General features: G+C 35.9%; 1 protein-coding gene across 2 annotated transcripts in view; it reads right to left on the reverse strand.

The window, feature by feature from the left end:
• The window catches only part of Usp5 (ubiquitin specific protease 5), a 362,226-nt gene that overhangs the window by 20,678 nt on the left and 316,116 nt on the right, over positions 1-25,432 (reverse strand). For both annotated transcript variants that reach the window (XM_090391427.1, XM_090391426.1), the window contains exon 19: positions 1,965-2,082. In XM_090391427.1, the coding sequence (XP_090247553.1) occupies positions 1,965-2,082 (118 nt within the window). The remainder of the gene's footprint in view (positions 1-1,964; positions 2,083-25,432) is intronic.

The following is a 25,432-nucleotide window of genomic DNA, read 5'->3' on the forward strand; positions in this document are numbered from 1 at the left end:
ATATAGACATGCATTGGTCAAAGAGGGCTGTGGTCGAGACACCCATATATTCAAAAATTATGCCTCGTAAACGCTTCTTGGCTATATCTCATTTTCTCCATTTCGTGGATAATGAAACAATAAAGAAAGACGACAAAATATGCAAAGTGCGAAATATAGTTGACTACCTGAATAATAAGTTTCAGCAATTATATACACCAGATAAAAATGTAGTAATTGACAAATCCCTTATGAAATATAGAGGTCGACTAAATTATATACAGTTCATTGCTAGCAAACGAGCACGATTTGGGATAAAATTTTACAAGCTATGTGAATCAGACTCTGGATATTGTTCAAAGTTCAAAATTTATAGAGGAAAGGATAAAATTTCGGGAAGCGATACACCTGCATCTCAAAATGTCATCATGGAGTTGGCCGAACCTATTTTAGGAAAAGGATATACATTATTCTTAGATAATTGGTATTCATCACCAGAATTATTTTATTTCTTGAGAAAAAATAGCACAAATGTTGTGGGGACAGTTAGAAAAAATCGCAAGAATATGCCTAAGAAATTGACAACATAAAATAAAAAAAGGCGAATCAAAAACTTTGTCTTGTCGAGGAATTTCGTCATTACATTGGCGTGATAAGATGGATGTTTACATGATAAGCACAAAGCATTCAAAAGAAGAAATGGTAGATACAGGAAAAGTAAGAGAGGCGATGAAGAAAAAGTAATAAAATCTATATGTTCTTGAATACAGTTGCGGAATGGGCGGTGTCGATAGGCAAGACCAACTACTTGCTTGTTTTCCAATTATGCGAAAATGCGTCAAAGGTTACAAGAAAATATTTTTCTATTTGATGGATATCACTATTTACAATGCTTATGTTTTATATTCCAAACTACCCAATACATCAAAACTAACAATAGTCAATTTCTGTTTGAACGTAGCATAAGATATGTTGTCAAATATATCTTTACCTAATTATAGTACCCGTGGACGTCCATCGCAAAAGGACTGCCCAATTAGACTGCAGGCAAAAAATTGGACACATTTCCCTGAACATATACCCCCTACTGATAAAAAGCAACATCCAGCAAAGAGATGCCATGTATGTGCCAAGCATAATGTAAGAAGTGAGACTACATGGCAATGTAAAAAATGTTTGATACATTTACCTAAGTGCTTCGAAAAGTATCATGCCTTGCAAAATTATTAATATTCTTTATAATAAGGTAACAATTAACGAAATAAATCATATGAATTAAATAAATAGTAGTTTTATCTGTTCCAACTTTAAAAATAATTTATATGTCAAAGGATTAAAGAAGTAGAACAGTTTATATACCTTGGTTCAATAGTATCAATAAAAGGAGGAACTACTGAAGATATAAATAGAAGGAAACAGCTGACTTATTCAACTTTAAACCAACTTAGAAATATTTGGAAAAACAAGAATTTGTCTATAAAAACTAAAATGAGAATATTTAACTCAAATGTAAAGGCAATACTAATCTATGGATCAGAAACGTGGATGTTAAACAAAAAGATAGTTAACACTCTCCAGGTCTTCCTAAACAAGTGCTTAAGAATGATACTGGGAATATATTGGCCAAAACAAATATCAAATGAAGAACTATGGTAGAGAACAAATCAGAAATCGATGTTGCAACAGATATGCGAAAGGAAATGGAGATGATTGGAGCATGTGTTGAGGAAAGAAGATAAAATAATAGTAAAACAGGCTCTAGATTGGAACCCACAGGGTAAACAAAGATGAGGAAGGCCAAGAGAAACATGGAAAAGAACAATACTGAAAGAAATAACAAATATTAATAAAAACTGGAACCAAATAAAAGCAGAAGCAAAAAACAGAGTCCAGTGGAAAATGCTGGTGAAAGACCTATGCTCCCAGGTGGAGTGAAGAGGATTAAGTAAATAAAACTACTTTGAAGATTGATACAAATTACTTACTTTCTTCACCATCTCGAAACCTAGAACTAGGAAAACTGGAGTCTGCCTCCATGGGAGTAGAATCTAATTCTTCAACATGACTGAATATCCAGTCGCCAGCACGCTCTAGATTATTGTCCTGCAATTTCCCAACACATTAAGAATGAATTATGCTGTTATAACTATAATAAACAAATATGAAATCAATGATAGAAAATGTCAACGTCACAGAGATTTCAAGCAAAATTCAGCATCTACTATATAAAATTTCAGATTAAACTTATGGCAATAACAAGATTCTTCATGTTCGTGTGTGGGTAGCTTTTTCAGTACACCATGAAAGAGAATTCATTTGTGGGTTGTCCCATAAAACTAATCAAGGGGAAGGTATATTTCTCCATTTCAATAGCAGAATTTTTACTAGTTATCTGAACAGTGCTGATGATTTAGAAATATATTTCAGTGCATTAGGAAATGGAACAAATAAAATAAATAAAATCTACACACAACTTTAGTTATTTTTTGGGAGCAGATGAATAAGCAGTCAATATTAGAATGAATAACATATTCATATAAGAGTTGGCCAAATTAGGGAAGGAACAAGAATCCCATAGCAATATAGACCTTTTAACATACCTTACCATTAATTATACTAGAGTTCAGAATAATAAGAGAATAACATCTAGTTGGAATGTTTGAGGAGGTGAAAATAGTTTGAAATATTAGTTAATAACATCACCAAAAGAACTAGAACACATGCTTATTGAATCAAATGAAGTAAATTTGAAGATACGCCTACAAATAAATATGGATAAATGAAAAATAATATCTAGAAAACAAATCAAAATAAATCAATGACAGACTGAAATACAAGGGTGGTCTGAAAGGTTCTTGGCCTCGAATATAGATGACAACACTATCGGCAAGTTTTTTTTTTTCTAAGTTGGTAAATCTTTCATAAGCATCCATGTGAAATTGCAAGTCATTCCATCATGTAATTTGTCTAATTTGTTTGATATAGCTGTCTGAATCAAAAGTGTTGTCTGTATGCCTTGAAATAGATAAAATTGAGTATCATGCAGTTATAAAAATTATTTGTATAAGAAGGTTTAATTCCAAAAGAAATTTATTCGAAGTTCATCAAAGTTTATGAGCACTCTTCTCCTTCATTTTCTACAATTAAGAAATGGGCTGCCAAGTATAAATGTAGCCATAACAGCCTTGAAGATGATACATGGGAAGGACGTTCAAAAATTGTAACAGCACTAGAAATCATTGATCGAATGCAGGATATGGTACTGGATGACCGGTGAGTCAAAGTGCATGAAATGGCTGAGACTACAGGCATTTCAAAAGAACGTGTAGAATATATTTTGCACGAAGAATTGCAAATGAAAAAGCTTTGCGCAACATGGTTGCCATGAGATCAAAGCAGATCAAAAATGCACTCGCATGAAAATCTCTGAACAGTACTTGGAGTCTTTTTAACAAGAATAAAATTAATTTTGTGCATCGATTTATTACTATGGATGAGACTTGGATTCACCATTACACACCAGAATCCAAGCAGCAGTCAGAACAGTGGACAGAAGCAGGTTGTTCAGCGGCAAGTCGGTTCCATCAGCAGGAAAGGTCATGACATCGGTGTTTTGGGATGATAAACATATTTTGTTTGTTAATTATCTTGATAAGGGTAAAACAATAACCGTGTAATATTATTCCGATATTTTAACCAGACTAGACGAAAAAATTTGTGAGAAAAAACCCGGTATGCAGAAGAAAAAAATCATCTTTCATCAAGACAATGCACCTACCCACAAAGGTGTTTTAACAATGGGAAAATTAAGGAATCTGCACTATGAATTGTTGGAATATTCACCAAATTCCCCAGATTTGGCTCCCTCTGACTTCTGTCTCTTCCCAAAACTAAAAATCTTTCTCGGTGGTCAGTTTTTTTCTTCGAATCAAGAGGTGATTGCAGCTGTCGAGGGATATTTTGCAGATCTTACTGAGAACCACTACAGGGATGGGATAATGGCTCTGGAGCATCGCTGGAATAAATGTATTACTCTTTAGGGAGATTATGTTGAAAAATAAAAACAACTGTGAAATTATAAATTCGTTTTTTCATTGTTAGGCCGAGAACTTTTCAGACCACCCTCGTAGTGAGTATCTAAGAAAAATCATTACAAACAACCATAAATTTGACAATGAAATGTTAGCTAGAATAACAATAGAATGGAAAGTTTTTAACCATTATAGAGATATATTTAAAAGCAAAATTTACCAAAGTACTTCCAACCATTGTTGGGAGTACTTTGGTAAGTTTCACAACCCATGGTAGTGAAACTTGGAGTCTGACTTAAAACAACTGGAAAAACTGAAACACAAGAATATGGAAAGAGCCATTTTGGGAATAACCCAGTGCCAAATCCAATCTTTTGCTGATGCAATCAGCAAGAAATCAACCACCGTGAATAAAAATAATTTAAGCACACCTTAAAAATGTCGGTTCCATCAGCAGGAAAGGTCATGGCATCGGTGTTTTGGGATGATAAACATATTTTGTTTGTTAATTATCTTGATAAGGGTAAAACAATAACCGTGTAATATTATTCCGATATTTTAACCAGACTAGACGAAAAAATTTGTGAGAAAAAACCCGGTTTGCAGAAGAAAAAAATCATCTTTCATCAGGACAATGCACCTGCCCACAAAGGTGTTTTAACAATGGGAAAATTAAGGAATCTGCACTATGAATTGTTGGAATATTCACCAAATTCCCCAGATTTGGCTCCCTCTGACTTCTGTCTCTTCCCAAAACTAAAAATCTTTCTCGGTGGTCAGTTTTTTTCTTCGAATCAAGAGGTGATTGCAGCTGTCGAGGGATATTTTGCAGATCTTACTGAGAACCACTACAGGGATGGGATAATGGCTCTGGAGCATCGCTGGAATAAATGTATTACTCTTTAGGGAGATTATGTTGAAAAATAAAAACAACTGTGAAATTATAAATTCGTTTTTTCATTGTTAGGCCGAGAACTTTTCAGACCACCCTCGTAGTGAGTATCTAAGAAAAATCATTACAAACAACCATAAATTTGACAATGAAATGTTAGCTAGAATAACAATAGAATGGAAAGTTTTTAACCATTATAGAGATATATTTAAAAGCAAAATTTACCAAAGTACTTCCAACCATTGTTGGGAGTACTTTGGTAAGTTTCACAACCCATGGTAATGAAACTTGGAGCCTGACTTAAAACAACTGGAAAAACTGAAACACAACGGAATATGGAAAGAGCCATTTTGGGAATAACCCAGTGCCAAATCTAATCTTTTGCTGATGAAATCAGCAAGAAATCAACCACCGTGAATAAAAATAATTTAAGCACACCTCAGCCAAACATAATAGGGAAAGAGACACCCAGAGAAAATAAAATTGAAAAGGGCAAACCATATTCTACCACAACAACAAATGATGAAACACAGGAGGCACTAAATGGAAAAGATATAAGAAGTACTAAACACCCACCTACAGAAAAATGAGAAAACAGAGACAACCACAAATATATGTCAGGAAACCTCAATAACACAGATGCAAGATCATCACTGTAACCCAGAAAAACTCAGAAAGAGGAAGTGACATTTTGTCAATATAGGGAAATGCAAGACACTCAACAACCAAAAACTCACCAGCACCTTCTAAACCTACAAACATTATCACCCAGTATAAAGAATCAGAACAAGAACCAAATTCAGAAGGGATGCCAATAACAAATACCAGAGAAATTGAAGATAAGGTGGATCATACAGTAGGAAATGATATAAATAGCCCTATGCAGCTAACAACTCCAGAATCAACAGAAGACAATAACAATGACGGAAAAAAAAAAGGGGGAACTAACCCACTTGATGATAAAATCAAAACCAAGAGAAGCAGTGGAACACAATCACTGCCTATCCCACAGTCCAACTCATCAACTACTCCCAAGATACAGATTAATTTGATCAAGAGCAAGCTAAGAGAATCCTCAAAACAAAATAATACAACTCAAAGCAGAACAGAGGCATGCCCAAACCCAAAAGCAACCCCAGTTCACCATACAAAGAAACAGAATAGAGCAACCTTCAAACCCAAAACAAAGGATCACACTAAAACTAATAGTACAACAGAAACCTTTTCAGAAACAAAAGATCACAGCCAAAAAAACTGCCCAACAAACAGAAAAAACATAGCAGAAATTGACATTCTAGATATGCCATATGAAACAGAATGCCACAGCAATTACACTACCGGTAATGAAAAGACCAAAGAAAACAGCAAGAAAGTGAAAGGAACCAGATCAACAAAAAAAAAAAAAAAAAAAAAATCAACAATGGTTAGATCACTTCTTAGAATAGGCACCCTAAACACAAGGGGCTGTATAACTCCACAAAAACAAGGGAAAATAATCAACTTAATGAAAATAAAAGGCATCCATGTGCTTTTCCTTCAGGAAACCCATATCACCAAACTCACAGAAATCAAGAAAATGGAGAAAACACACAACACCACAGTGTACTGGAGTGGAAGAAGCAATATTGCCAGGGGAACAGCCATAATCCTGGCAGCAAACTTTCCAGGAAAAACCATTTCCAGCATACGAGACCAAGAAGGAAGAATAATATCTGTAATAACCAAACTGGGAAACCCAAGAGTAAATTTCACAAATATATATGCACCCAATAACGGACACCAAAGATCACTTTTCTTTAAGAACCTTGACACTTATATGGAAGAGCCACATGAGCACATATTTGGAGGCGACTTCAACTGCTTAACAGATGAATCAGATAAAATAGGAGGCAACACCTATAGAGGAACACAAGGCAGAAACAACTTAAACACACTGTGTGTGAAATACAGCCTGGAAGAACCACACAAAATCCTGAATACAACCCAACCCGCACCCACTTGGACCAATGGAAGACTATCCACAAGAATAGACAGGCTTTACCTCAGTAAAAAGCTACATCACCTCCTAGACTCAAAAGATACAGTCTCAGTAAATAACAATAAAAATCTATCAGACCACATGATGGTAATCATCAACATAAAGTACCAACTCCCAAATCATGGGCCTGGATTCTGGCACATGAACCCAACACTAATGAAAGAGCCAGATCTACTAGCAACACTGGAAGAAACCATAACTGCAAACTGGGAAACAGGAAAACAGTACTAAGCAGAATTCAAAGACCACTAATGGAATTGAGGGAAAACCTAAAGAAAGAATGTCGCAGAATCATAATGGAATGGGAAAAAAACAAAATGAAAGAACACAGACAGATGACTTCCATACTCTACAAGAAAATCAACATATCAAAAGCTGGCTCAAATAACCACAACATGCCCAGAATGAAGGACCTGATCAAAAAGTATGAATTAGAAATAGAAAGAATCAAAGCAACACAACTAAACACCCTTCAGTTAAAAAACAGGTTGTCCAACATATCAGCAGAGATAAAATTCACCAAGTCCTTCTTCAACCAAATTAAAAAAATACAATGACAGGAACAGGCAATAGATGAAATACATCACCTAGGCCGAACAGTTACAGATCCTATAGAAATAAACAGAATTTTCACAACTTACTACAGAGAACTACATGCCACAAAACAATCAAATAAGAAGGAATGGGAGGAAATAATCAGCAACCTACCTAAGATATCACAAGAAGATAGAGAGGATTTGGAAAGAGAAATTACAGAAACAGAAGTAAAGCAAGCAATCACCACACTGAGAGTAAATAAATCACCAGGCTCAGATGGACGAAGCACCTTTTACAAAACATTTAAAAACAACCTAACTCCCATCCTGACAGAAGTCTACAACACACTCATCAAAGATGGTGAATTAACACCTTCACAGAAACTAGGACTTATAACCCTAATCCCAAAGCCCAACACAGACATACTGCAGGTCAGCAATTGGAGGCCTATCACCTTGCTGAACACTGACTACAAAATATTAGCCAAAATAACAACTATCAGATTGAGGCCAACACTAAAAACAATAATCCACACAAATAAAACCTGTGCTATACCAGGCAGACACACCTTCCAGACAACTAATTTAATTAGAGATATCATCCAGTACACCCAGAAAGAAAAAATAAATGCAACATTGGTTTCCCTTGACCAAAGCAAAACTTTTGACAGAGTTAACCATGAACTCTTAACAGTAACTCTAACAGCACATAACTATGGCCCACACTTCCTACGTATGATAAACTGCCTTTACAAGAACATAATTAGCAAAATATGCATCAATGGTAACCTCTCTGAAGACATCAACATAATGCAAGGTGTAAGTCAAGGCTGCCGTGTCACCAGCTCTATACGTAACACAAATTGAGTTGCTTGCAAAAATGAGTAGACAGTACTCAGAAATTAAAGGATTTATAACCCCAATAAAGAAACATGAAATAAAATGTGTTTTACATGCTGATGATGTCACTTGCATCATAACCAACAACACGCTAGGCAATATTATAAGGTGTAAAAAAGCTTTCTAGCTTTTTGAATCCATTCTCTCCAACAGAAAGATCCAGGTCCATATTGGTGGAAAAAAGAGCAGGCCCAGATTTCTCCACAACGGCCTCCCACAGGGCTCTGTGTTAGCCCCTTTACTCTTCAACATCTACACGTCTAACATACCAGTTCAAGCAAATACATGTACACCAATGACCTAGTGATCCTACACCAGTCTACCTCCTTTGCTAACCTGGAAACAACCTTGAACACAGACCTAAACATCTTGGAAGAGTACTTCAAACAGTGGTACCTGAAGTCAAATCCAACTTAGGTGGAATGCTGGGGATACAACATTCCACCTAAAAATGTAGAGGCAAATCGACACTCAACCTCTCTTTCTGTGGCAAGATGGTAGAACATCAACTTCATCCGAAATACATTAGAGTGAGCCTGGACAGAAGCCTAACCTATAATTAGTTAATAAGTGTCAATGATGAAACTGACTGAACTGTCCTTATTCAAACAATACTTGTCAATTCTAAAATAAGGAGGTTTATTCAATGCTTTGCTAAAAAAGTGAATCAAATCTGCTTTGTTATCATGGGGGGGGGGGGGGGAATCAATATACCGTAGTTAACTCTCATTATAACAAACTTGCAAAGAACATAAGAAAATATTATTATAGTTAATTTGTTACAACAGTGTTTGCTATAGTGAGAGTTGATTGTATTATGGATTTTAGATAGGTTATAGATATAAAGAAGACAAGGATTAACTGGATTATATGTTTAAGATTTTGATGTTATCGTGGGACTGTGCTGTGCTGTAAAAATTTCACTTTGTAGTTATATATATTCAAAGTGTTTCTTAACGACCACTGTATTCCTTTTACTGTTTTTAATAACACTGAGTGATAATTTCAAACATTTTCAAGTGTTGCATCCACAAAATTATTCCACGTAGGGACTCCCACATCCGAAATATGCATGTTTTTAGTTTTGGAAATATTTTACCACAAATTAGTCAGAAATACTAAAAATTTTAAATTGCTGTCACTGTGTTTGCTCTTCTGTAACTGATATGGTCCTAAAGCATAGAGCTTGAAAATGAATGAAGTGATTTGAACAGATCTGAATCGGAACCATCAAGAAATACTGTACTACAACTTCGTTTGTTAGTTATCACTTTTATTCATATCTCTGAATTTCTCATTAGTTTATTAACATTTAAGGTACAAGCTATAAAAACAAGCAAGAATCACTTTAGATATGTGTATAGTTCATTTACAAGTTTAAGCAGTGACATCATGTGAAGTAAGAATTGCACTTTCATTGCTTTGGGTTGAAATATAGAACCAAAATAAAAAGAATGTTTCTCAGTATCGCTAAATATTTTGTAAAATTAATTTAAAAGATGTGTTAGCACACATCTTAACTCAATGGATTCAGGAAAAATACTCATCTATGATTTCTGGGGTACCAATGATTTGTAAAGAAACAAAACAAAACTGGATGAACATGCAAGAGATTAATCATTTTTGTTTAAGTAGTGTAGCTGGAATTTTTTATGAAAAACAAGATCTGATGTGGCACCCAAATATAGAATCTAACACTTCACTCTTTAGATCCTTCAGCACCTGATCCATTATCAGCAGAAGATAGACAAAATGATGGATAATGATCCTTTTGATATAATTTGGACAGAAAGTGTCATCTTCATCAGTTTAAAGCATTTGTGAAGTAGTCAACAAAATAAACTGGTTGAACAGAAAGAATTAAATAATTCTCTTAGAGATACGAATTTATCTAAACAATTGAATAACATGGATGTCATTTTCATCAATAGAACTTAAACTTATGAAAAACTAATAAAACAATGAACAAAAATGGATCTCATTTTAACTGTAAGATTTCAGATACACGAGAAGGTTATTTCTAAACCTCAAATAATTAGGCAAGTATTAAAAGACAAAGAATTCAAAAAGTCACTAAAATAAAATGAAACCTGGAAGCATTCCAAGATATTACTAAAGGGATTTTTGGACAATAAAGCTAAAAATTATGAAATGATCAACTCATAACCAAAGGACATTGATATGGAGACCTTTGCATTGTTGCTTATTCTTTTAATGAAGCCAAAAGTTTATGATACTCTTGGTCTACACATGATAGGACCATGCCAGCTTATTATTGATAAATAATCCTAGAAATTTTGGCTTGTGAGTTTGTTGCTCATTTGCCTTTATATTGACCTCACAAGGATCTAATACATATTGTTATAAGTTTATGTAACTTCTGAAGTACAGCATTTGTTTTAACTAACACACCCAGAAATCTTTTTGAAAAAAAAAACAGGTACTGATATCATTTGTATACATAATCAGATGAGCAAAATTCTTCTGGAACACACAATTAATATATGATAAAAACAGTAGTGATGCAAAAGATCACACAGGACACACTCATGTAGGTATATATGTTGTGTTATTTTATTGCTAACTTGAACCAGTTTCCTACAGGGACAAAATTTCTCAGCCAGCTAGTCATCTTTCCACACAAACCAAAGAGCTTAATTTTTTCCCAATAATGAATCACAGTTCATGCAGTTAAATGGCCTTGGACAAGGTAAACAAATAGGACCATAATAATTAAAATTGTTTACAATATTATTATGGTGGTAGCATGTGCTGATTTCCCATGGGAAATAAAATCTGTACTGTTTAGTAGCAGTTATTTTGCAATAAATTTTTATATTCTGCTGTACGTTAATTTCTCAAACTTTGTTAACAGAGTAATGAGATTAGTCTATGGTCTTCATTTCTTGTAAACTATCTGCCTGGTACATTGGCACTACTGTTGTGAATTTTAGTTTATCCAGAAAGATTTCACTATCAACAAAAATTGTAGATAACAGTGAGAGATTGTTTAAGTTCATTTTACTTTCTTAATTACAATTACGATGCCATTTATGCCATAGGATGTATAATCTTTCATGGCGCTATGGTATTGCAACTACAGCTATAACCATTACTTCAGTCTTCATACAATTTTTATATGGATGTCATCTATGCCATTTCCAGAGTAATTTTAATGCATAAATTTATTTATAATATTTTAAAGAACTGTAATTCTTATAGAATATTTCTTTAAGACAGCTAAGTCACTTGCTTTTCTTTCAAATCTTCCCAAGTTACAGATTCCCTCAACATATAGTGTCATCTTCTGTTAGCTAAATTTCTATGAAAGAAAGCTTAGAAATCAAGTGGATGGTTCAGTGTCTGTAGCAGTAAAGCTATCTCATCTAGGTTAGATTTCAGACTTTTGGAGTTTATAGAGAAAATCACTATATGTGTTTCCAACATACTATAATCCTGGAGTATTTCCTACAGGTCTCCAATAATAGTTTAGCATATGAATGTGTGTGTTCCCTGTTGGTAATCAGCATAGAGATTAAAGTATTTCCACTTGCTTTGAACAGATGTTTTTGCCCTTGGTGTGAATATTCTCCCTATCCAGTGTTTACACTGGGTTTCAATGATGGATATTAGTGATGCTTGATTTTCTTTAGCTTACTGTAGTTTATGTATCACAATTCATCATTATGACATTTCACAGCAAACTGTTAGTGTTGTGACATCCTTGTTCCTAGTGAGTGAAAGTACAATCCTATTAGGCTAGTACACATGACTAGAAGTAAGTGCCTCACATGGACCTTGTTAGTGTATTACAAGTCACATTCACCAAGCTTGGGAAGTCTATTTTATCTTTTTGTTGCTGCTAGATCCAAAGTGGTAGAAACTCAGAATGCTGCAAGCATCAAAGTCGCATGTTTAGGCTAATTATGTCATTCTTTAACAGTTCATCTGTGAAAATTAGGGATGAGAGCCATATTTTTTTTATTATTTTTATGGTAATTGGTTATGTGAAGGAGCTTCCCCATGTTACTTCTGGAAAGATGTTTCAACAAACATATCTTCTAAATGGAGCATGCCAACCTTTCCGAACTCGACTGGATAAAGAAGGGTAGCATTTTCCCAATCAGATGTTCACTCATTTAATGAATAATGAGAAAATATGATATATTTGTAGGTGTCTCTGGTGTTTGTACTCAGATGAGGCTTGTTGAGGGTATCAGATAAACACGAGGATGAAACTCATTCTCAAACAAAGGGAGAATTTAGTATCAGAGCTCCACAGAATCAACTCCACTGACCACAGAATCAACACATGCCCACTACTGTCATTGCTTAATAGTAAAATGAATGTCAAATGAAAAAAGAGGAATGAAGTGTGTGCTGTCATCAGGAAAGCTATGGATAGGATTTGAAGTCAGTAAGGGCAGATCATTTATGTACAGGAGGAAGAAAGTGGATGAAAGTATAGAAAGATGAAAGAGGTTTGGATCCTGGTAGTCTAGCACAGCTTCAGCCAGTGGTCTTGCCTACTAGGGTCAGCAATGTTGCACTTTGTTTCCTTCCCATGGAACGGGGTGTTCAGTGTTTGTCATGGTGTTTGCTCCACTTCCAACTAAGCACAGCAAACCCCACGGCAAACAGAGAACACCCCGTGTTCAGTGTTTGCCGTGGTGTTTGCTGTGCTTGGTTGGAAGTGGAGCAAACTTAGTGCAGAGCAAACTTGGTTGCACTTAGTTTTCCTTGGAAGGAAACTAAGTGCAACATTGCTGACCCTAGTAGGCAAGACCAATGGCTGAAGCTGTGCTAGACTACCAGGATCCAAACCTCTTCCATCCGTCTATACTTTCATCCACTTTCTTCCTCCTGTACAAAATGATCTGCCCTCACTGACATCAAATCCTATCCATAGCTTTCCTGATAAGGCACACACTTCATTTCTCTTTTTTTCATTTGGCACATTATAATGCTCAATCCTTTAGAAACTTGAGGATCTTCCATAACCAAGTCCTTAAACCCTGATCTTTCTCTGCTATTCCATAGTGGGGAAAGGGAAAGAATAAATTTATGAATTTCAGTGCTACCAAAACACAGTCCTAATATCTTGCAAGAAATATTTTGACTTCCCTTAATTTAGATGATACCCAAATTTCCAATCAGGATCAGATTTCTCTTCTTGGGCTTTTCAGGCACAATCAACTAAAGCTTCTGTAGCTGCCAAAAAATGCAGTATCCTGAATCTCTCTCCAACCATTCAAAAGATTTAGAATACAATGATCAAACTGAGGGGTGCTTAAGGGTCAAAGCTGTATAACTGAGAGGAGACCTCCACATAGCCTTTAAAGGAATGCGGAGAACAGACCAGGGCTTCTGACCTAATGTCCAATCCTCACCTTCTCATGGTGCACCCTGTTGGGTATCTACTTGGATACTGAACGAACGAGGATGGGCTGGCAATTTGGGATTTAGCCGACCAAATTGTATTCTTATTGGCTAAACCAAAATAAAAAATGATGGTACAACATGACAAAATTTAATGGCGGCTGGGGCATCGCCTGGTTAAACAAGGTCCCCATTGTTTTTGCCAGGGAACAAGGGCAAACAGCGAAAAGTCAGCTACTGGAACAAATCTGAAAACAAACCCCAACTCAACATCACCAGAGTTAAAGATCGGTACTATCAACGTAAGAAGCCTGAATGACAAAGAAATGGAGCTAGCTGAGGAATTAGATAAGTACCAGATCGACATAATAGGGGTGACTGAAACAAAAGAGACCAAAACTGGTGAGATCTTTCTGAGCAATAAATACAAAATGTTACATTCAGGCAATGACAATCAAGGAAAAGAAGGAGTACCCATAGAATTCAACACAAAATACGAGGCTAATCTTCTTGAATGGCAGTCAGTCTCAAGTAGAGTGATGTGGGCAAATATGAGAATGGGGAACTGGACAACGAGACTTATTTGTGCCTATGGTCCCACAGAAGGTTCTACTAAGGTAGAAGTGGAGGAATTTTTTGAGGCTTTAGAAAAAGCAACTGACACATTGAAAAAGGAAAATTGATCCTTGTTGGGGAGCTAAATAGCAGAGTAGGAAATGATTGTGAGACATACAAAAATATTTTGGGAACATTTGGAGAAAAGAGCAAAGCTAATAATAATGGCAAATATCTCTTGGATTTTTGCTCAAGACATGGACTGGTTATTACTAACACCATGTTCCAAAATAAAAATGTGCACAAATTCACATGGAGAGAAGAGGCTAGGAATAAGAAACGTCTCATTGACTATGTTATTGTTGATAGTGATGTTTTCTCCCTGGTGCAGGACACCAGAGTGTACAGAGGATTTGAAATTGGAAGGGATCACTATTTAGTCTTGAGCAGGATAAAATTGAATTTCGTATTGAAAAGAATAACATGTAAGAAAGTTTTAAAGCGAATAAAAGCTGAGCAGCTCTCAGATGTGAACTGTAGACTAAAATACACAAAGATTATTGAAGAAAAAATGAAAGAGTTTGAGAATAGGAATCAAACCTTGGAGATTCAGTGGCAAACTCTGAAGAAAACATTGATTGATTCTGCAAGAGAGGCATGTGGTGAGGTTGTCTGCAAGGATAAAAAAAATTAGAACTCCCTGGTGGACACAGGAAGTTAAAGAGGCAGTGAAGGAAAAGAAGAAAGCATATCAAAAGTTCCTGTCGAATAAGTCAGCTTGTGCTCTTAGAGAATATAGAGACAAATGCAAGAATGCTAAACACTGTGTAAAACTAGCTAAACAAAAGTCAAGGGAGGACTTTGGCAAGAATATAGAAAATAAATATCAAGAAGGTGGCAAAATATTCTGGAGGTTGTTGAAGAAGCTTAGGAATGGAGGAAAGAGTGCTGTAAAAGGAGTTAGAGATGATAAAGGTGACATGAAAATGAGAGAAAAAGATATCCTTGAAGTATGGAGTAATTACTTTGAAACACTGCTAAATGAAACAAGCAGTGATGATAGCACAGTGGTAAAAAACACTGACCAGGCATGCAGGCAGGAATACATATCCATACTTGAAGTAGAAAAAGCCATCAAAGGCTTGAAATGTGGAAAGGCAGCTGTCTCTGCCAGGTTGGCAGGAAAACAACCCAGAGGAAGACCAAGATATAGGTGGATTGATACGGTACGAAGTGCCTTAGACGATAGAAATATAAGATCTGATAATGTTGGAGTCTTGACAAGTAACAGACTGATTTGGAGGAAAATTGTAGATAGGAAGTTAGTAATGATGTAATTTTTTCATGTAGTACTGTCATATCCTGTACACCCCTTGAGGGTACATGGCAGGAATTTGATGATGATGATCAAACTGATCAATTTTTGTTGATGTTTCTTAAACAATTGAGGTTGTAATCCTTGGGAGTGGAGATTGTTCCAAAGGGCAGAAATAGATGGAATGAAGGAGGAAGATAAGAAGTTAGTTGAATATATTTGGAGCTAGTTGATCAGCAGATGCTTGTGTGCTAGAGAAAAAGTGAAGGAATGACAGTGTCCAGTTCAGTGGAACACCACCCATAAAAATACCTGTAGAAGAAACAAAGCAGAAACAATGTATATGAAAAAGTGTGTAGATGATATTCGAGAAAAGTGAGTAGATGATATTCGACCAGAAATGCTAAAGTATGGTGGTATAAGAGTCTTACAGTGGCTGCGCTGCATAGTTCAGAAAGCCTGGACAGAGGGACGAATTCCCGATGATTGGAGTAGAGCTCTAATAGTACCCATATATAAAAAGGGAAATAAAACTGAATGTGAGAATTACAGAGATATTTCCCTACTGAGTGTTCCTGGCAAGATCTATGCAAGTATACTTGAGAAACGGTTGAGAAGAATTGTGGAAGAAAAGCTTGGTGAAGAACAAGCTGGATTCAGGTCAAACAAAGGCTGTCAGGATCAGATCTTCACTTTACGACAAATAGTCGAGAAAGCATGGGAATATAACAAAGATCTGTATTTAAGTTTTGTCGATTTGGAAAAGGCATATGATAAGGTGCCAAGAGAGAAGCTATTCAATACGCTGCAGTTATATGGTGTCAATGGGGCATTATATCAAGCAATACTTAGTCTTTATTTGACTTGTAAGTCAGCAGTTAGAATTGAAGGAAGTACAGGAAGATGGTTTAATGTTAAATCTGGTGTGAGACAAGGATGTACATTATCCTCTCTGTTATTCATTATCTATATGGATCACATTATGAAGGAAAGTGGTATTAAACATGATATCCAAATTGGAGATGTTAATGTCAGCTCTTTGCTTTACACGGATGATGTTATACTTCTAAATAAATCCGCTACAAGTCTGCAAAATTCTCTGACTAAATTGAATAGCTGTTGTAATAGATATGGTATGAAGGTCAGCAATAAAAAGACAAAGACAATGAAAATAGACAGAATCATTGAAAATGTCAACTGTGTTGTGAATGGAGAACCTGTGGAACAAGTAAAACATTTCAGCTACTTAGGCACGATTTTTACTGAAGATGGTAAATTAAATATAGAAACAGACAACAGAATCAGCAAAGCTGGTATGGTGGGAAGTCAATTGAATAAATTCATATGGAATAAGAGAGAAATTGGTTGGAACACTAAATTAGCTGTAAACAAGACAGTGTTCAAACCAGTTTTAACTTATGGATCTGAGAGCTGGGTCAGAAGTAAAACACTTGACCAAAGACTAGAGACCACAGATATGAGAGTCCTGAGAAAGATTATAGGCGTGAACAGATGGCATCAATGGCAATATCATATTAAAAACGAGGATATTAGGAAAGAACTTGACATTGTCAGCATCCAGGAGTGCGTTAGCAGAGCTAATCTCAGTGGTATGGTCACTTGAATAGAATGGGAGAGGAAAGATTAGCAAAACAAGTGTTCTCTGCCAGGTTGGCAGGAAAACAACCCAGAGGAAGACCAAGATATAGGTGGATTGATACGGTACGAAGTGCCTTAGACGATAGAAATATAAGATCTGATAATGTTGGAGTCTTGACAAGTAACAGACTGATTTGGAGGAAAATTGTAGATAGGAAGTTAGTAATGATGTAATTTTTTCATGTAGTACTGTCATATCCTGTACACCCCTTGAGGGTACATGGCAGGAATTTGATGATGATGATCAAACTGATCAATTTTTGTTGATGTTTCTTAAACAATTGAGGTTGTAATCCTTGGGAGTGGAGATTGTTCCAAAGGGCAGAAATAGATGGAATGAAGGAGGAAGATAAGAAGTTAGTTGAATATATTTGGAGCTAGTTGATCAGCAGATGCTTGTGTGCTAGAGAAAAAGTGAAGGAATGACAGTGTCCAGTTCAGTGGAACACCACCCATAAAAATACCTGTAGAAGAAACAAAGCAGAAACAATGTATATGAAAAAGTGACTGGAGCAGTTAACCACATCAGTCTTTTCTACACAGCATGAAGCAATTTTATAGAGGTTTAATTGTGCACCATCCAAATGTAAGAACATTAAAATATTCTAAGGTAGGACAGAGCTGTGATTTACGGAATGTCAGGCACTGCATACACCCTTTGTTCCATAAAGAAACCGAACGTTTTGAAAATACGTTCGGTAAAAATGTCATAAACAGTCGGCACGACACTAATGAAGGTTGCCACGTTCGACAACAAAAAGATTTTCAAAAAGTTCGGTTTCTTTTTGGACAGAGGGTGTATAGGAGAGAAGTAATCTTTTCATTGGAAAAAAACGAGGCATAGATGTGCTGTGCTTATGCCTGGAAAGGCTAGAGGTGTTAAGCCGTCAGCCCAAGAAGTGATATGATCAAGCACAGCAATTGCAGTATTAACAAAAATGAGGAGATAAAGTATGGCTTTTTTTTTTTGTGTGTAATATATGATGATAAATTATCTGAGGATAAGCTGAGATTAGAAATATCTCGATTAAAAGAAATTATTAGAAAATCGACCACAGAGTTAGAAAAAGAAAAATGTTAAACTTAGATAGTGCTTATGGGTCAAAGCTATTTAACTGAGAGACCTCCACATAGCCTTTAAAGGAATGCCAATCAGGGATTTAAAGATGAACCGATCATGGCTTCTGACCTAATGTCCAATCCTCACTTTCTTGTGGTGCACCCTGTTATGTATCTAGACCAAATTGTATTCTTATTGGCTTAAACCAAAATAAAAAATGATGGCACAACATGACAAAATTTCATGCCGGCTGGGGCATCGCCCGGTTAAACAAGGCTCCCGTTGTTTTCGCCAGGGAACCAGGGCGAACAGCGAAAAGTCAGCTACTGGAACAAATCCTAAAACCCAACCCAACTCAACATCACCAGAGTTCAAGATCAGTACTATCAACATAAGAAGCCTGAATGGCAAAGAAATGAAGCTAGCTGAGGAATAGGTTAAGTACCAGATTGACATAATAGGAGTGACTGAAACAAAAAAGGCAAAAACTGGCGAGATCTTTCTGAGCAATAAATACAAAATGTTATATACAGGGTTTCTGACCTAATGTCCAATCTTTTCCCTGATTGTCAGGGAAAAGGAGTAGCCATAGTATTCAACACTAAATATGAGGCTAATCTTCTTGAATGGCAGGCAGTCTAGAGTAGAGTGATGTGGGCAAATATGAGAATGGGGATCTGGACAATGAGACTTATTTGTGCCTATGGTCGCACAGAAAGTTCTACTAAGGTAGAAGTAGAGGAATTTTTTGAGGGTTTGGAGAAAGCAACTGCACAATGAAAAAGGAAAAGAGGTTCCTTGTTGAGAATCTAAATAGCAGATTAGGAAATGATTGTCAGACATACAAAAATATATTGGGAAAATTTGGAGAAAAGAGCAAAGCTAATAATAATGGCAAATACCTGTTGGGTTTCTGCTTAGGACATGGGCAGGTTTTTACAAACACAATGTGAATTTGTGCACAAATTCACATGGAAAGAAGAGGCAAGGAATAAGAAAAGTCTCATTGACTATGTTATTGTTGATAGTGATATTTTCTACCTGGTGCAAGACACCGGCATGTACACAGGATTTGAAATTGGAAATGATCACTATTTAGTCTTGAGCAGGATAAAATTGAATTTCATATTGAAAAGAATAACATGTAAGAAAGTTTTAAAGCGAATAAAAGTTGAGCAGCTCTCAGATGTGAACTGTAGATTAAAATACACAAAGATTATTGAAGAAAAAAAGAAAGAGTTTGACAACAGGAACCAAACCTTGGAGATTCAGTGGTAAGCCCAGAAGAAAACCCTGATTGATTCAACCAGGGAGGCATGTGGTGAGATTGTTTGTAAGGATAGAAAAATCAGAACTCCATGGTAGAAACAGGAAGTTAAAGAGACAGTGAAAGACAAGAAGAAAGCATATCAAAAGTTCCTGGGAAATAAATCAGCTTGTGCTCTTAGAGAATATAGAGAAAAATGTAAGAAAGCTAAACAATCTGTAAAACTAGCTAAACAAAAGTCATGGGAGGACTTTGGTAAGAACATATAAAATAAATATCAGGAAGGTGGCAAAGATATTCTGGAGGTTGTTGAAGTTCAGAAATGGAAGAAAAAGTGCTGCAAAAGGGATTAGAGATGATAAAGGTGACACGAAAACAGGAGAAAACGATATACTTGAAGTATGGAGTAATTACTTCGAAAATTTGCTAAACGAAACAAACACCGAGGACAGCAGAGTGGTAAAAAACACCGACCAGGCATACAGTCAGGAATACATATCCATACTTGAAGTAGAAAAAGCCATCAAAGGCCTGAAATGTGGAAAGGGTAGATGATAAACGACTAGAAATACTCAAGTATGGAGGTATACAAGTCTTACAGTGGCTGCACTGCATAGTTCAGAAAGCCTGGACAGAGGGACGAATTCCTGATGATTGGAGTAGAGCTCTAATAGTACCCATATATAAAAAGGGAAATAAAACTGAATGTGAGAATTACAGAGGTATTTCCCTACTGAGTGTTCCGGGCAAGATTTATGCAAGTATACTTGAGAAACGGTTAAGAAGAATTGTGGAAGAAAAGCTTGGTGAAGAACAAGCTGGATTCAGGCCAAACAGAGGCTGTCAGGATCAGATCTTCACTTTACGACAAATAGTCGAGAAAGCATGGGAATATAACAAAGATCTGTATTTAAGCTTTGTCGATTTGGAAAAGGCATATGACAAGGTGCCAAGAGAGAAGCTATTCAATACGCTGCAGTTATATGGTGTCAATGGGGCATTATATCAAGCAATACTTAGTCTTTATTTGAGTTGTAAGTCAGCAGTTAGAATTGAAGGAAGTACAGGAAGATGGTTTAATGTTAAATCTGGTGTGAGACAAGGATGTACATTATCCTCTCTGTTATTCATTATCTATATGGATCACATTATGAAGGAAAGTGGTATTAAACATGATATCTAAATTGGAGATGTTAATGTCAGCTCTTTGCTTTACACGGATGATGTTATACTTCTAAATAAATCCGCTACAAGTCTGCAAAATTCTCTGACTAAATTGAATAGCTGTTGTAATAGATATGGTATGAAGGTCAGCAATAAAAAGATAAAGACAATGAAAATAGACAGAATCATTGAAAATGTCAACTGTGTGGTGAATGGAGAACCTGTGGAACAAGTAAAACATTTCAGCTACTTAGGCACGATTTTTACTGAAGATGGTAAATTAAATATAGAAACAGACAACAGAATCAGCAAAGCTGGTATGGTGGGAAGTCAATTGAATAAATTCATATGGAATAAGAGAGAAATTAGTCGGAATACTAAATTAGCTGTATATAAGACAGTGTTCAAACCAGTTTTAACTTATGGATCTGAGAGCTGGGTCAGAAGTAAAACACTTGACCAAAGACTAGAGACTGCTGATACGAGAGTCCTGAGAAAGATTAGAGGCGTGAACAGATGGCATCAATGGCAATATCATATTAAAAATGAGGATATTAGGAAAGAACTTGATATTGTCAGCATCCAGGAATGCATTAGCAGAGCTAATCTCAGGTGGTATGGTCACTTAAATAGAATGGGAGAGGAAGGATTAGCAAACCTTGGAGATTCAGTGGTAAGCCCAGAAGAAAACCCTGATTGATTCAACCAGGGAGGCATGTGGTGAGATTGTTTGTAAGGATAGAAAAATCAGAACTCCATGGTAGAAACAGGAAGTTAAAGAGACAGTGAAAGACAAGAAGAAAGCATATCAAAAGTTCCTGGGAAATAAATCAGCTTGTGCTCTTAGAGAATATAGAGAAAAATGTAAGAAAGCTAAACAATCTGTAAAACTAGCTAAACAAAAGTCATGGGAGGACTTTGGTAAGAACATATAAAATAAATATCAGGAAGGTGGCAAAGATATTCTGGAGGTTGTTGAAGTTCAGAAATGGAAGAAAAAGTGTTGCAAAAGGGATTAGAGATGATAAAGGTGACACGAAAACAGGAGAAAACGATATACTTGAAGTATGGAGTAATTACTTCGAAAATTTGCTAAACGAAACAAACACCGAGGACAGCAGAGTGGTAAAAAACACCGACCAGGCATACAGTCAGGAATACATATCCATACTTGAAGTAGAAAAAGCCATCAAAGGCCTGAAATGTGGAAAGGGTAGATGATAAACGACTAGAAATACTCAAGTATGGAGGTATACAAGTCTTACAGTGGCTGCACTGCATAGTTCAGAAGGCCTAGAGAGAGGAATGAATTCCAGATGATTGGAGTAGAGTTCTCATAGTACCCATATACAAAAACTTAAAACTCAATGTGAGAATTTCAGAGGTATTTCTCTACTGAGTGTTCCTGGAAAGATATATGCAAGTATATTTGAGAAACAGTTGAGAAGGATTGAGGAAGTGAAGCTTGGTGAAGAACAAGCTGGATTCAAGCCATAGAGGCTGTCAGGATCAGATTTTCACTTAACGGCAAATAGCTGAGAAATCATTGGAATATAACAAAGATCTGTATTTATGTTTTGTAAATCTGGAAAAGGCATATGACAAGGTGGCAAGAGAGAAGCTATTTGAAATGCTATAGTTATATGGTGTCAATGGGGCATTATATCAAGTAATATGTAGTCTTTATTTACATGCAAGTCAGCAGTTAGAATTGAACAAGTTCAGGAAGGTGGTTTAATGATAAATCAGGTGTCAGACAAGGATGTACATTATCCCTTTTGTTTTTCATTATCTATATGGATCACATTATGAAGGAAAGTGTTAATAAACCTGATATCAAAATTGGAGATGTTAATCTCAGCTCTTTGCTTTTTGCGGATGATGTAATACTTCTGACAAATCCGATACAAGTCTGTAAGATTGCCTGACTAAAGTGAATAACTGTTGTAATAGATATGGTATGAAGGTAAGCATTAAAAAGACAAAGACAATGAAAATAGACAGAAGCATTTAAAATATCAGCTGCATTGTGAATAGAGAACCTACAGAACAAGTAAAACATTGCGGCTAATAAGGCACGATTTTTAGTGAAGATGGTAAATTAAATATGGAAATAGACAACAGAATCAACAAAGCTGGTATGGTAGGAAGTGAACTGAATAAATTTATATGGAATAAGAGAGAAATTAGCTGCATAAAAGACAGTATTCAAGCCAATTTTAACTTAAGGATCTGAGAGCTGGGTGAGAAGTAAAACACTTGACCAAAGACTAGAGACCACAAATACGAGAGTCCCGAGAATGATTAGGAGCATGAACAGATGGCATCATATTAAAAACCATGATATTAGGAAAGAACTTGGCATTGTCAGCATCCGGGAATGCATTAGCAGAGCTAATCTCAGGTGGTATGGTCACTTAAATAGAATGGGAGAAGAAAGTTCAGGAAAACAAGTGTTCTCTGCCAGGTTGGCAGGAAAAAGACCCAGAGGAAGCCCAAGATATAAAGTGCCTTAGAAGATAGACATATGAGATCTGATTATGTTGGAGTCTTGACAGGTAACAGAGTAATGTGGAAGAAAATTGTAGATAGGAAGTTAGTAATGATGTACTTTTTCATGTAGTACTATCATATCCAGCACACCCCTTGAGGGTATATACTAGGAATTTGATGATGATGATGATGATGATGAGATAGTTGAGTTTGAGACTATCTGGTAAAAAAGATGTGCTGTTAGAAAGCTCCTGAAAGATCTGTGATTATTGTTGATTTATTAAGTGTTTTCTTAGATTTAATGGTGTATTTTTTGTATACAGATAGTCCTCGACTTACGATTATTCGCACTTATGACAGCCAAAATTATTATTAAAAATTCTCTAATTTAACATACAGCATATGTATTTATATGATGCTGCCAGCATATACATACATATATCACATTGCTTTTGTATACGCATTGCAGCGTCACCATTAGTCGACAAGCAAAGCCTATCACCAATACGCAATAGCCACTGCTATGATTCACCCACTTCTAACTTAACACAACCTTTGGCATGTTAGTTACTAATCAGCAGTCGAAGTGTTCGTTTCTCTCGTTGCAATTTTTGTATGTCGTTGTAACTCTATCATGTCCAGTAAGAGAAGTAATACTACTGATGTAAATTCCAACATAAAAATGAAGGCGAGGAAAGCTTTAAGTTCATCATCATCATCAAATTCCTGCCATGTACCCTCAAGGGGTGTACAGGATATGATAGTACTACAAGAAAAAATTACATCATTACTAACTTCCTATCTACAATTTTCCTCCAAATCAGTCTGTTACTTGTCAAGACTCCAACATTATCAGATCTTATATTTCTATCGTCTAAGGCACTTTGTACCATATCAATCCACCTATATCTTGGTCTTCCTCTGGGTCGTTTTCCTGCCAACCTGGCAGAGAACACTTGTTTTGCTAATCCTTCCTCTCCCATTCTATTTAAGTGACCATACCACCTGAGATTAGCTCTGCTAATGCATTCCTGGATGCTGACAATATCAAGTTCTTTCCTAATATCCTCATTTTTAATATGATATTGCCATTGATGCCATCTGTTCACGCCTCTAATCTTTCTCAGGACTCTCGTATCAGCAGTCTCTAGTCTTTGGTCAAGTGTTTTACTTCTGACCCAGCTCTCAGATCCATAAGTTAAAACTGGTTTGAACACTGTCTTATATACAGCTAATTTAGTATTCCGACTAATTTCTCTCTTATTCCATATGAATTTATTCAATTGACTTCCCACCATACCAGCTTTGCTGATTCTGTTATCTATTTCTATATTTAATTTACCATCTTCAGTAAAAATCGTGCCTAAGTAGCTGAAATGTTTTACTTGTTCCACAGGTTCTCCATTCACAACACAGTTGACATTTTCAATGATTCTGTCTATTTTCATTGTCTTTGTCTTTTTATTGCTGACCTTCATACCATATCTATTACAACAGCTATTCAATTTAGTCAGAGAATTTTGCAGACTTGTAGCGGATTTATTTAGAAGTATAACATCATCCGTGTAAAGCAAAGAGCTGACATTAACATCTCCAATTTGGATATCATGTTTAATACCACTTTCCTTCATAATGTGATCCATATAGATAATGAATAACAGAGAGGATAATGTACATCCTTGTCTCACACCAGATTTAACATTAAACCATCTTCCTGTACTTCCTTCAATTCTAACTGCTGACTTACAAGTCAAATAAAGACTAAGTATTGCTTGATATAATGCCCCATTGACACCATATAACTGCAGCGTATTGAATAGCTTCTCTCTTGGCACCTTGTCATATGCCTTTTCCAAATCGACAAAGCTTATATACAGATCTTTGTTATATTCCCATGCTTTCTCGACTATTTGTCGTAAAGTGAAGATCTGATCCTGACAGTCTCTGTTTGGCCTGAATCCAGCTTGTTCTTCACCAAGCTTTTCTTCCACAATTCTTCTTAACCGTTTCTCAAGTATACTTGCATAAATCTTGCCCGGAACACTCAGTAGGGAAATACCTCTGTAATTCTCACATTCAGTTTTATTTCCCTTTTTATATATGGGTACTATTAGAGCTCTACTCCAATCATCAGGAATTCGTCCCTCTGTCCAGGCTTTCTGAA

Source organism: Typopeltis vanoorti, chromosome 4, assembly GCF_054136105.1.
Source record: "Typopeltis vanoorti isolate ZY-2024b chromosome 4, IOZ_Tvanoo_1.0, whole genome shotgun sequence".
Lineage (NCBI taxonomy): Eukaryota > Metazoa > Arthropoda > Arachnida > Uropygi > Thelyphonidae > Typopeltis > Typopeltis vanoorti.